At 53.0% G+C, this 14,422-nt stretch overlaps 1 protein-coding gene across 1 annotated transcript in view; it reads right to left on the bottom strand.

The window, feature by feature from the left end:
* Positions 1–1,911: 1,911 nt before the first annotated feature.
* Positions 1,912–14,422, bottom strand: part of LOC141164343 (low-density lipoprotein receptor-related protein 6-like) — a 28,297-nt gene continuing 15,786 nt past the window's right edge. The window contains exons 3-5 of the mRNA XM_073649480.1: positions 4,317–4,513; positions 2,273–2,469; positions 1,912–2,047 (exon numbers count right to left, since the gene is read on the bottom strand). Of these exons, the coding sequence (XP_073505581.1) occupies positions 4,402–4,513 (112 nt within the window). The 3' untranslated portion in view covers positions 1,912–2,047; positions 2,273–2,469; positions 4,317–4,401. The remainder of the gene's footprint in view (positions 2,048–2,272; positions 2,470–4,316; positions 4,514–14,422) is intronic.

Here is a 14,422-nt window from a genome sequence, read left to right as displayed (position 1 = left end):
AGAGCGAGGGGCGCAGGCTCCAGAGAGCGAGGGGGGGGGGGGGGGCGAGGGGCGCAGGCTCCAGAGAGCGAGGGGTGCAGGCTCCAGAGAGCGAGGGTGCAGGCTCCAGAGAGCGAGGGGGGGGGGGGGGGGGGGCGAGGGGCGCAGGCTCCAGAGAGCGAGGGGTGCAGGCTCCAGAGAGCGAGGGGGGGGCGAGGGGCGCAGGCTCCAGAGAGCGAGGGGCGCAGGCTCCAGAGAGCGAGGGGCGCAGGCTCCAGAGAGCGAGGGGCGCAGGCTCCAGAGAGCGAGGGGCGCAGGCTCCAGAGAGCGAGGGGGGGGGGGGCGAGGGGCGCAGGCTCCAGAGAGCGAGGGGCGCAGGCTCCAGAGAGCGAGGGGCGCAGGCTCCAGAGAGCGAGGGGCGCAGGCTCCAGAGAGCGAGGGGCGCAGGCTCCAGAGAGCGAGGGGCGGGGGGGCACAGGCTCCAGAGAGCGAGGGGGGGGGGGGGGGGGGGGGGCGAAGGTTCCAGAGAGCGAGGGGGGGGGGGTGAGGGGCGCAGGCTCCAGAGAGCGGAGGGGGGGGCGAGGGGCGCAGGCTCCAGAAAAGGGGGGTGAGGGGCGCAGGCTCCAGAGAAGGGGGTGAGGGGCGCAGGCTCCAGAGAGCCGGAAAAGGGGGCAAGGGGCGCAGGCTCCAGAGAGCGAGAGCCGGGAAAGGGGACGAGGGGCGCAGGCTCCAGAGAGCCAGAGCCGGAGAAGGGGACGAGGGGCGCAGGCTCCAGAGAGCCAGAGCCGGAGAAGGGGACGAGGGGCGCAGGCTCCAGAGAGCCAGAGCCGGAGAAGGGGACGAGGGGCGCAGGCTCCAGAGAGCCAGAGCCGGAGAAGGGGACGAGGGGCGCAGGCTCCAGAGAGCCAGAGCCGGAGAAGGGGACGAGGGGCGCAGGCTCCAGAGAGCCAGAGCCGGAGAAGGGGACGAGGGGCGCAGGCTCCAGAGAGGAGAGTGGAGGTCTGAAAGCTGAAGAATCTCAGGGAGCAATCATCATCAACCACTCCGACGCTGCTGCGTACAGGAACCTGCCGCTCTGTCCTGCTGACTAACCACTCAAACAGCTGCCGTGCGTGACAGGAGCCAGACAAGAAAGCAGCCGGGAACACCAGCCATTGTGAGCAAGCGGCGAACCCTGCGTCAAACCAGTGACAGAATCCTCAACGGGCAACAACCACTACCCTGCTACCGGCCCGCTCAGGTGCTGCATCATTCCCAATAGATAGGACTGTACTGATCCCACTATCCTGCAGAGCTGCACTCACTATTCTGCTGGTGCAGTCACTGTGTACATATATTACATTACTGATCATGAGTTACATCCTATATTATACCCCAGAGCTGCACTCACTATTCTGCTGGTGCAGTCACTGTGTACATACATTACATTACTGATCCTGAGTTGCATCCTGTATTATACTCCAGAGCTGCACTCACTATTCTGCTGGTGCAGTCACTGTGTACATACATTACATTACTGATCCTGAGTTGCATCCTGTATTATACTCCAGAGCTGCACTCACTATTCTGCTGGTGCAGTCACTGTGTACATACATTACATTACTGATCCTGAGTTACCTCCTGTATTATACTCCAGAGCTGCACTCACTATTCTGCTGGTGCAGTCACTGTGTACATACATTACATTACTGATCCTGAGTTACCTCCTGTATTATACTCCAGAGCTGCACTCACTATTCTGCTGGTGCAGTCACTGTGTACATACATTACATTACTGATCCTGAGTTACATCCTGTATTATACTCCAGAGCTGCACTCACTATTCTGCTGGTGCAGTCACTGTGTACATACATTACATTACTGATCCTGAGTTACATCCTGTATTATACTCCAGAGCTGCACTCACTGGTGTCGTGTCCCCCTCCTCATACCTCACCTTGTAAACATGTTTTCCCATCATCCCGGAGTCTAACTCCCGTCGGACATGCGCACTGGTAATATGGCTTCACTGGGGACATGAGGCAGAGATGAGAGCAGCCGCCATTGTGTCCGGCACATGGATTTGTAGCTGTCGGCGAGAACAGAATGAAGAGATAATGTAAGAAAACCTTATTTGCATTGCAGGAAATCCACTACCCAATTTCTTTCCCCATGCTTTATACTGCAGCAATGCTCATAGAACAGAGTAATGATCTCTACTGTATTTACAGTATGAACCTCGCCTTCTTGCTTCACAGACTCGTGCTGATGCACAGTTTTTTCCACCTCGCTGCAGTGTAAAGCATGTACTGACCGTTTGGCTGCCTCAGCTGGCTGAACACGTGGATGTCCATGGGGGAGAAGATGTTGCTGTCCACTTCTCTCCGGTCCTCCCCCGTGTACTTGTTACACGCCAGAATCGACCGCGTGTTCCAGTCCGTCCAGTATATGGTGTCGCCGAAGAGCGTGAGGGCGAAGGGGTGCGGGAGCGAGCCCCTCACCACGGTTTGTCTGGGGAAAGAACGGGAGGAAGTCAGGGCCGACCGTCACTCTGCAGACACCGCACCGCCGCAGACCCACGCCCCGCCGCTTCCGCAGACCCGGGCCCCGCCGCCTCCGCAGACCCGCCATTATATAAGGGAAAACCCCTTTATTATAGGAGACCCTCGAATGCAGACATGGGGGTCTACACAGTGCAGCGTTAGGGGCCAGTACTAGACTGCAGATTAGTTACACGGCATCATAAACCCGGGCCCTCAGGACACATTAACCCTCTGGTCACCCAGCTTTCCCAGGAGCGGATACAGCCCCTTCCCCCAGTAATTCCTGAGAAAGGTCTGTGGGGGGGCGCTACGATCGCCGGCGACTCCATGTCATGACCTCTGTCACAAGGACCCCTTTATGTAATAGGCCCGCGGAGGCCGCGAAAACAAAGGAGACTTTATAAGAGGAAGAAAAAAAAATCATGGAAAGTACAAGTGTCGTCCGCGGCCGCTTCCTGCCGGGGAGAAGAGGATCACAGGAGCCACGAGAAACCCCGTCCAGAGGGGAGCGAGCGGCTGAAGAAAGCAGGACGCCCCCCCGGACCCCCGCTGGAAGACACCGCCACCTACTAACAACACAGAGGATCTGTCACCCCTGGGAACAACAAAGAGGGGCGAGGAAGACCCCGGCGACCCGCGCAGGACGAGGAGCAGAGACCCGCGGCGACCCGCGCAGGACGAGGAGCAGAGACCCCGGCGACCGCGCAGGAGGAGCAGAGACCCCGGCGACCGCGCAGGAGGAGCAGAGACCCCGGCGACCGCGCAGGAGGAGCAGAGACCCCGGCGACCGCGCAGGAGGAGCAGAGACCCCGGCGACCGCGCAGGAGGAGCAGAGACCCCGGCGACCGCGCAGGAGGAGCAGAGACCCCGGCGACCGCGCAGGAGGAGCAGAGACCCCGGCGGCCGCGCAGGAGGAGCAGAGACCCCGGCGGCCGCGCAGGAGGAGCAGAGACCCCGGCGGCCGCGCAGGAGGAGCAGAGACCCCGGCGGCCGCGCAGGAGGAGCAGAGACCCCGGCGGCCGCGCAGGAGGAGCAGAGACCCCGGCGACCGGCGGCCGCGCAGGAGGAGCAGAGACCCCGGCGACCGGCGGCCGCGCAGGAGGAGCAGAGACCCCGGCGACCGGCGGCCGCGCAGGAGGAGCAGAGACCCCGGCGACCGGCGGCCGCGCAGGAGGAGCAGAGACCCCGGCGACCAGCGGCCGCACAGGAGGACATCCACAACGTAGATCCCGCAGCAAGATCACTACACAATTGTACATGGACCAGAGTTGATTGTCTCTGGCTTTGGACAGTTCGTTACAATGTGTCAGCGCAGGGAAAAAGGCATCAGTCTGGATTCTTTTAAACTAGATACAACTGTGACAAACCCTCAGCTGCGACAGGTAAAAAGTAGTCAAGAAAGTCAGGATTCACCGACCGCAAGAAGAGATCTGGAAAATGCACAAATCCTATTGGAAAGTTGCAGAATTGCTTCCGCTGATACACTGTAACGAGCCCATCAGCAGCGCAGACACTAGAAGCCTTTATTTTGTCCTGCTGGTATAGCTGCGTGTTCGTTACAGTGTATCGGCACAGACAGGAGAGGATTCGTGCTACACTGAGACAGTAACAAAACCTCATCAGGATTATACAGGAAAATAGAAATCCTATTAGTTTTTGCACTCATGGATAGAAACAGAAGTTTCAGAAAGTGGCAAAACTTTTTAACAATGTATTAAGAATTTTGTAAACCGGAAAAAAAGTAACTGTCCTTCACCACCAGGTTATTAACCCTTTGCAGGTGCCCATCCCCCGCAGCTCGGGCCGAGCACTCACCGGAAGGAGCCGTCCAGGTTGGACTTGTGGATGAAGCTGAGCTTGGCGTCGGCCCAGTAGAGCTTCTGCTCCTCGTAGTCCAGCGTCAGTCCGTCGGCCAGTAAATGTCGGAGTCTATGATGACGGAGCGCAGGGAGCCGTCCATGCCGGCCCGCTCAATCTTTGGCACCTCGCCCCAGTCCGTCCAGTACATGTACCTGATAAGAGAGAAGCAGGCGTGAGTGCGGTGCGCCCCCATAACCCACCACCGGACCCTCCCCAAGTCCATGACTTCTCACAGCTGGGAGTTTGTTACACAAGCATCCAGCCCAGACAATGCTGACATGGGAGAGTTTAGAAAACCAAAAAGTCCGGTGTGTTGCAAGGGTTAACAGCGCAGGGACGGGCGCGCGTCTCGGGTACGAGGATCACACGGCAGGTGAGCGCCGCAGACAATTAACCTTTGTAGTTGACAGGTTCAGCCTCGGGAGGACAAGTCAGAACAGAGGAGCGCGGCAGCGCCAATTAGTAAGTCATTATGTGGAATCACCACAAAAAAGTGCCCCCCCCCTCCCCCAAAAATCACAGATTAACCCCTTCCCGACATCGCCACAAGTCTGGGGCACCGAGCTGCTGGTAATCCTGGGGAAACCGGACGCTGCTGCGGGGGCAGGGTCACACCGCACCCGGGACCCCTGTGCTCCACTGGCAGGACAGGGACACTGTGTACTTCCCCAGCTCGCGGCCTTAACCCCTTACTGACTGTCAGTAATAATACGTCCCTGTACCTATTGGACCAGGTATGTACAATGTGATAGCGCCCACACACAAACGGTGCGATCACCGGCGGAGTCAGCTGATTCTCACAGCTGACATCCGGTACTATGTGCCAGGGGCGGTCCCGCACGACTCCCGGAACATTAACCCCAGGAATGCTGCAATCACCAGGTATCACCAAGTTAGATAGATGGTGCTCAGTAACGTGTGTGTGCAGGGGCTGACAGCCTGCATAATATATGGGATGCTGCTGCTGCATCCTTATGCTATACAAGAGATCAGCCGGCCAAAAAATGAAAGTCCCATAGTGGGACAAAGTGTAAAAAAAAAAAAAAAGTAAAAATACTAAAAAAAAACAAAAAAAACCCCCACACAAACCAATAAAAGTGTATTTATTTGGTATCGCCACGTCCGGAATGACCTGACCTATAAAACTGTCCAACTAGTTAACCGCTTTAGTGATCACCGTTAAAAAAAAAAAACAAAAAACACACAAGCAAGAAAACAATGCTTTATGATACCACCAAAAAAAAAAAAAATTAAATAAATAAAAAGGAATAAAATGCAATCAAAACGACGAATGTAAATAAAAATGGTACCGCTAAAGGTCATCTTGTCCCGCAAAAAACAAGCCGCCATACAGCTCCAACGGCAGAAAAATAAAACTTATAGCTCTCAAAGCGATGCAAAAAAATTATTTTCTATAAAATAGTGTGTATAAAAGCGGCAAAAAAAAAAAAAAAAAAAAAAAATCTAGTATCGCTGTAAACGTACTGACCTGAAGAATAAAGCTGCCTATCAATTTTACCACACGTAGAACAGCATAAAATAAAAAACAAAAACACAATTCCTGAATTGTTGCTTTTTGTTATTTTGACTCAAAAATCAGAATAGAAAGCGATCAAAAAAATGTCACCAATAAAAACGTCAACTTGTCCCGCAAAAAACAAGCCGTCACATGACTGTCGGCCGAAATATGGAAAAATTATAGCGATGCAAAAATGCGTCTTTTAGTGTGTGACAGCTGTCAATCATAAGAACCTGATATAAATCTGGTATCGCTGTAATCGCACCGACCCGAAGAATAAAGTATAATCACTTATACCACACGAGGAACGGCGTAAAAAATACACTAGGGTTACGGATGTGTTATGATATGCACAAGCGATCCCCACATGTCTTTTTTTGGGTGTCTAATAACCGTGAAACATGCGGGCGGGGACTTGAGCACCCGATGCAAACTCACGTAGCGAGCACTTGCGCACAAGACTAATGACAACTTATTCAATATGATGACCTAATGTTATCAAATTCTGTGTCGTACCTCTGGGTTCAAAATGTTCACTATACCCCTTGATAAAATCCTTGAGGGGTGTAGTTTCCAGAATGATGTCACTTGTGGGGGGTTTCCACTGTTTAGGCACACAGGGGCTCTCCAAACGCGACATGGCATCCGCTAATTATTCAAGCAAATTTTACATTCAAAAAGTCAAATGGCGCTCCTTCCCTTCCGAGCGCCAAAACGGTAGTTTTCCCCCACATATGGGGTATTGGCTTACTCAGGAGAAATTGCACAACAAATTTTGGGGTCCATTTTTTTCCTGATACTAGTGCGAAAATAAAAACAAATTGGGTCTAAAGTAACATTTTTGTGAAAGTTAAAAATGTTCATTTTTTTTTCTTCCACATTCCAAAAATTCCTGTGAAGCACCTGAACTTCTTGAATGTGGTTTTGAGCACCTTGAGGGGTGCAGTTTTTTAGAATGGTGTCACTTTTGGGTATTTTCGGTCATAAAGACCCCTAATCAAAGTGACTGTAAAGTAGACATGTGGGAAATGTTATTTAGTAACCATTTTGTGTGACATCTGATTTAAGGGCATAAAATGTTTGGGGAACATTTGGCACTTTAATCGCTCGTAACCTGAGAAAGAACAATCCTGGCGTTTTAATGTTTCACCGCATTTATGGAACAGGTTAAAATGTAATATTTGGAAAGATCGGCCGACAACAATAGGTTTAATTTTTAAATTCTTAAACTTTTCACACTATTTGTCTTAACCCCTTAGTGACAGCCAATTAGGTCCTTAACGACCAAGCCAAATTTTACAATTCTGAAGTAATAACTCTGGAGCTTCAGCGGATCTCATTGATTCGGAGATTTTTTTTGTGACATGTTGTACTTCATTTCTTCGATATGCCTTGTGTTTGTGAAAAAAAAAAAACAGAAATTTGGTGAAAATTTTGCAATTTTCAAACTTTGAATTTTCATGCCCTTAAATCAGAGAGAGATATGTCACACAAAACCGTTAATAAATAACATTCCCCGCATGTCTACTTTACATCAGCACAATTTTTGGAACATAATTTTTTTTTTTAGTTAGGAAGTTATAAGGGTTAAAAGTTGAGCAACAATTTCTTAATTTTTCCAACTAATTTTTCTTTATTTTTTTTTAGGGACCACATCACATTTGAAGTGACTTTGAGGGGCCTTTATGATAAAAAAATACCCAAAAGTGACACCATTCTAAAAACTGCACCCCTCAAGGTGCTCAAAACCACATTCAAGCAGTTTATAAACCCTTCAGGTGCTTCACAGGAACTGGACGAACGTGGAAGGAAAAAGTGAATATTTAACTTCATTTCACGAAAATTTAACTTTACACCCCAATTTATTTTTTTTTCATTTTCACAAGGGTAACACACAAAATAAAAAAAAAAAATTGACCCCAAAATGTGTTGTGCAATTTCTCTTGAATAAGCAGATACCCTACACGTGGGGGAAAACTACTGTTTGGGCGCACGGCAGGGCTCGGAAGGGAAGCAGCGCCATTTGACTTTTTGAAAGCAAAACTGGCTGGAATCGAGAGCGGACGCCATGTCGCGTTTGGAGAGCCCCTCATGTGCCTAAACAGTGAAAACCACCCCACAAGTGACCCCCATTTTGGAAACTACACCCCTCCAGGATTTTATCAAGGGGTATACGGAGCATTTTGAACCCAAAGGTACGACAGAATTTGATGACATTAGGTCATCATATTGAATAAGTTGTCATTAGTCTTGAGCGCAAGTGCTCACTACTTTTCTAATTAAAGGGGGGTGACAAAGGGGGATTTGATTTACTGTTTTTTCCTTTTCATCACTATAATCAAAAGGAAGCAAGAAGGAAAATCCCCTACTGTTGCCGGATACCGGCCGGCAGATCTTGGCGAGTGCACTGCGCATGCACCCGCCATTTTTTTTTTTTTGACGGATTAGGAGATCTGGGGGACGGTGGAGGTACTGGATGGGGGTAATGCACCGAGGAATCCTATGGACGCATATACATTATATAGGAGAATACTCGGGACTACAGAGCAGTGGGATGGGGGATTCTGGTTACAAGTAACTGAGCAGCAGCACTCAAGGTCAGGCAGCAGCCGCAAAAGCAAACAAGATTTTAGGATGTATAAAAACAAATAAAATCCCGCCACCCCAACGTACTGTTACCCCTTTATAAATCACTGGTGAGGCCACATCTAGAATATGGGATCCAATTTTGAAAAGGATATTCAAAAGTTAGAGTCAGTACAAAGACGGGCAACTAGATTATTACACGGGACGGGAGGCCTCTCCTACATTACACGGGACGGGAGGCCTCTCCTACATTACACGGGACGGGAGGCCTCTCCTACATTACACGGGACGGGAGGCCTCTCCTACATTACACGGGACGGGAGGCCTCTCCTACATTACACGGGACGGGAGGCCTCTCCTACATTACACGGGACGGGAGGCCTCTCCTACATTACACGGGACGGGAGGCCTCTCCTACATTACACAGGACGGAGGCCTGTCCTAATGAGAGGTTGGTAAAGTTGTTCTTGTTTAGCTTCGAAAAAAGACGCCTCAGAGGGGATCTCATTTACATGTATAAATATATATGTGGTCAGTACAGAGGACGGCACAGGACTTATTCCTTCCAAAGACCATATTAAGGACCAGGGGACTCATTATAGGTGGAAGAAGGTGATTCCGGCAGCTAAACAGGACAGGGTTCTTTACAGTCAGAGCAGTCAAACTGGGAATGAGGTAGTGATGGCTGACACTATAACAGCTTTATACAACAACGGCATTGTGGTTAATAAATAAAAATAGAGAAAATGTAGAACTTGATGGACCAAAGTCATTTTTTGCAACCTATATACTATCAAAGGTTTCAAAAAAAAAAAAAAAAAAAAAAAAAAAAAAGGGCCCAGGGATCACACAGGTGGGATCGGCAGAGGCCCCAACGCCGACCACCAGTGCGCACAGACACCGTCACCTATTAGTGTGGACATGTCTGCGGTAAGGGTTAAAATGTGCCAACAGGACAATACAATAGGACAATTGTATAACATGAATCTGGGGGCAAAACCCAAAAAAGCCGTCACCTATAGTGCAAATCCCTGCGGCATCACAATGGACGGTCACATACACAGCCACAACGAGAAACAGGCCGGAAACAAGAATAGTGGATGTTCTATACTCCGCGCCGCAACAAGGGCCCCCTCCACGCCGCAACAAGGGCCCCCTCCACAATCACAGCAAGCGATAGATACCGCTTGGTAGAAGGCCTGCCATGTTCCCTAATGATAATCCGCTGTGCTGTGCACATGCTGCGGAAATTTCCGCTGCGGATTATCATTGCGGAAAAAAACGCAGCACTACCAATTATTTTGCGGAAGCGCGGCGTTTTCGCCGCCACAGACTTGCATTGGAACGCATGGAATCCGCATCACTGGATCTGCATGGACCCGGGTACCATAGAACCAGTAAAAAAAATAAAAAATATTATACTTACCTTCGGATGGCCCCCGCTGTCCTTGTCTTGGCTTGCCAGAAGCTACCGGTGGACTCAAGAACCTGCGGTGACGTCATTTAGCCACGTGATGGGTCATGCGACCGCTGACGTTGGCAAGTCCTTTAGTCTACCGCGAGCTGCCGGCAAGCCAAGACAATGACACCGGGGGCCATCCGAAGGTAAGTATAAGGCTGTGTGCACACAATGCGCTTTTAATGCGTTTCTGCAGCTGCGGAAACGCATTAAAAACGCATGGTCCTCTCATCCACACCCGGGTACCATCCGCACATTAGACCGCATGAAAAGCGCATCAACATATACAGTGATGCGGATTCCATGCGGTCTAATGCAAGTCAATGGCGGCAAAAGAGCAGCGTTTCCGCAAAATTAATTGACATGCTGCGGATTTTTAACCGCAGCGTTTACGCATCATGGGCACAGCACATGCGGATTTCAATTGGGGAACATTGCTGCCCTTCTACCATGCGTTTTTCATGCGTTTACGCAACTGCAAAAATGCAGCGGAAACGCATCGTGTGAACTCAGCCTAACACTCACAATACCTTTAAGATTTATTTTCTAATTACTTACACCTTTAAAGACAAATATTTATAGGAACTCAGAATAACTCTGAACAATTGCTGCATCCACCAGACTGTTAGGACCATGAAGAATTTACCAACAAGCATGCACACCCCAACCAAAGCACAACTACACCCATCTTTATAGTCACAACACAGCAGCATTATCTATCTATCTATAATCGTCTTATCCCGTCCGTCTGTCTGTCTGTCTAGGAAATCCCACGTAACGCATTGGTCCGGCAGCAGCCAATCAGCGCCGCAGGATTTCTGAAAAAAGATGGCGGCCGTTAGCGGCTCATCTGCGGGACGGAGCTCAGCGGCGATGCAGCCGGGAGAGGAGCGCCGCTAGGTACAGCAGAATGACCTCGACCGCCGGACCCATCTGCGGGACGGAGATGCAGCCGGGAGATGACCGGCGCGAGGCTCATCTCCCGGCCGGTAGCAGCGGAAGGATCGCCGGCGTCGCTGACCTCCATACGGAAGGGAGGACCGGGGAGCGGCGCTGCGGGTCGGGATACTTCTGCTGCGAGCAGTCGCTCATGTCCCGGATTCTCGAAGCGGAAGTAGCCGCACAGGCAGCGCTGCTCCCTGGTCCTCACCAAGACGATTCAATGATTGGTCGCGGTCTTCGGACCCGACCAATCACTGATCTTACCGCAAAAGTTAAACACCGCTGTGCTGATTGGTCGCGGACGCTGTCCGCGACCAATTACCGATTTGGGCGCCAAATTTAAATATCGTCCGCGACCAATCAGCACAGCGGTGTTTAACTTTTGCGGCAAGATCAGTGATTGGTAGCGGGCCAAGACGGCGACCAATCACCGATTTGTGCGGCACATTTAAATAGCGGCCGCGACCAATTGGATGTCAGCGCCGCTCCCCGGTCCTCCCTTCACACCCTAGCCGCATGGATGTCAGCGGCGCTGCCTGTGCAGATACTTCCGCTGCGAGAACCCGGGACATGAGCGACTGCTCGCAGCAGAAGTATCCCGACCCGCAGCGCCGCTCCCCGGTCCTCCCTTCTGCATGGATGTCAGCGCCGCTCCCCGGTCCTCCCTTCACACCCTAGCCGCTGATGTCCCCACAGTGTCCGCATGGTGTTACAAAGATCCGGACATTTGTGTTAAAAATCACTGATTGGTCGCAGGCGCTATTTAAATCAGTACAGCGGTGTTTAAATGTGGAGCCAAGATCGGTGATTGGTCGCGGCAGATATTTAAATTTGGCGCCCAAATCGGTGATTGGTCGTGGGCAGCGCCAGCGACCAATCAGCGATTTTTAACACAAATGTCCGGATCTTTGTAACACCATGCGGACACTGTGGGGACATCAGCGGCTAGGGTGTGAAGGGAGGACCGGGGAGCGGCGCTGACATCCATGCAGAAGGGAGGACCGGGGAGCGGCGCTGCGGGTCGGGATACTTCTGCTGCGAGCAGTCGCTCATGTCCCGGGTTCTCGCAGCGGAAGTAGCCGCACAGGCAGCGGCGCTCCCCGGTCCTCACTAATACGATTCGCTGATTGGTCGCGCTCTCCGCACGCGACGAATCAGTGATCTTGGCGCTAAAGTTAAACACCGCTCAGCTGATTGGTCACGGAAGCTGCCCGCGACCAATCACCAATTTTGACGCCACATTTAAACACTACTGTGATGATTGGTCGCAGATGCCAGCCGCAACCAATCAGCGATTTTGGCGCCAAATGTAAACACCGCTCTGCTGCTTGCGCCCGGTCGGCCGCATACATATTCTAGAACAGTGGTCCCCAACCTTTTTTGCACCAGGGACCGGCTTGAAGCAAGATCATTTTTCCATGGCCCAGCAAGGAGGGGGTGGGGTGGGCGGGGCTTTGGTCATATGGGGGCGGGGTAATGGAGGGATTTGGAGTTTAGTGCATACTTATCATATAGTGTAGACCAGGTCCCCGCCAGGAGCTATGCCAGGAGCCCCACATAATGTGCTGTGCCAGGAGCCGCATCACTGAGGCCCCATCACGCCCTGCAGCAGGACAGGGCAGCTGTCCTGACAGCTGCTGTTCAGCTGCATTTACTTCATCCCAGGGGCGGACACAGACTGTAGTGGGCCCCTGTGCAAGAAATTTTTGGGGGCCCCCCCCGCCCTTCATAAGGCAACAAAGTTATGTAAACATAACCCCCCCATGTGCATCTCTCACCCCCCCATGTGCAGCTCACCCCCGTGCATCTCTCATCCACCCCCCGTGCATCTCTCATCCACCCCCCGTGCATCTCTCATCCACCCCCCGTGCATCTCTCATCCACCCCCCGTGCATCTCTCACCCCCCTCCGTGCATCTCTCACCCCCCTCCGTGCATCTCTCATCCACCCCCCGTGCATCTCTCATCCACCCCCCGTGCATCTCTCATCCCCCTCCCGTGCATCTCTCATCCCCCTCCCGTGCATCTCTCATCCCCCTCCCGTGCATCTCTCATCCACCCCCCGTGCATCTCTCATCCCCCTCCTGTGCATCTCTCATCCACCCCCCGTGCATCTCTCATCCACCCCCCGTGCATCTCTCATCCACCCCCCGTGCATCTCTCATCCACCCCCCGTGCATCTCTCATCCACCCCCCGTGCATCTCTCATCCACCCCCCGTGCATCTCTCATCCACCCCCCGTGCATCTCTCACCCCCCTCCGTGCATCTCTCACCCCCCTCCGTGCATCTCTCATCCACCCCCCGTGCATCTCTCATCCACCCCCCGTGCATCTCTCATCCCCCTCCCGTGCATCTCTCATCCCCCTCCCGTGCATCTCTCATCCACCCCCCGTGCATCTCTCATCCCCCTCCCGTGCATCTCTCATCCACCCCCCGTGCATCTCTCATCCCCCTCCTGTGCATCTCTCATCCACCCCCCGTGCATCTCTCATCCACCCCCCGTGCATCTCTCATCCACCCCCCGTGCATCTCTCATCCACCCCCCGTGCATCTCTCATCCCCCTCCCGTGCATCTCTCATCCCCCTCCCGTGCATCTCTCATCCCCCTCCCGTGCATCTCTCATCCACCCCCCGTGCATCTCTCACCCCCCTCCGTGCATCTCTCACCCCCCTCCGTGCATCTCTCACCCCCCTCCGTGCATCTCTCACCCCCCTCCGTGCATCTCTCACCCCCCTCCGTGCATCTCTCACCCCCCTCCGTGCATCTCTCATCCACCCCCCGTGCATCTCTCATCCACCCCCCGTGCATCTCTCATCCACCCCCCGTGCATCTCTCATCCCCCTCCCGTGCATCTCTCATCCACCCCCCGTGCATCTCTCATCCACCCCCCGTGCATCTCTCACCCCCCTCCGTGCATCTCTCATCCACCCCCCGTGCATCTCTCATCTCTCCCCTCCCCCCCATGTGGATCTCTCATCTCTCCCCTCCCCCCCATGTGGATCTCTCATCTCTCCCCTCCCCCCCCATGTGGATCTCTCATCTCTCCCCTCCCCCATGTGCATCTCATCTCTCCCCTCCCCCATGTGCATCTCTCATCTCTCCCCTCCCCCCCCATGTGCATCTCTCATCTCTCCCCTCCCCCCCCATGTGCATCTCTCATCTCTCCCCTCCCCCATGTGCATCTCCCATTCCCCCCACTCCTAGTTAATTGTATTTTAAAAAAAATAAAACTTGTTATACTTACCCCCATGCGATCCCTGCAGAATCCTGGCGCTCGTCCAAATCGCTGACACCAGGTTCTCCTGACTTCCGGCCATGTGACGGCGCCGTCACATGACCGGAAGTCAGGGGAATCATGAAGGTGCTGCCGCAGCAGCGCAGCGCTAAGATGTCCCGGACCCGGCGCTTAGCATGCGGCCGGGGGCCCCATGAGGAGAGAGACGCACAAGAGGGGGGCTCCTACCGGCCGGGCCCCATACTGGAGTCAGGGCAGTCATGCCCTGATGGCGGCCCTGCTGGAGGCTGGAGGGGCCCCCTCTCCCCGCGGACCGGCT

Source organism: Phyllobates terribilis, unplaced genomic scaffold (genome assembly GCF_046119375.1).
Source record: "Phyllobates terribilis strain yellow unplaced genomic scaffold, ASM4611937v1 Scaffold_10__3_contigs__length_209671492, whole genome shotgun sequence".
In the NCBI taxonomy this organism is placed as follows: Eukaryota; Metazoa; Chordata; class Amphibia; order Anura; family Dendrobatidae; genus Phyllobates; species Phyllobates terribilis.
Note: the sequence above shows the minus strand (reverse complement) of the source record. Positions and strands in the feature narration are given on the sequence as shown.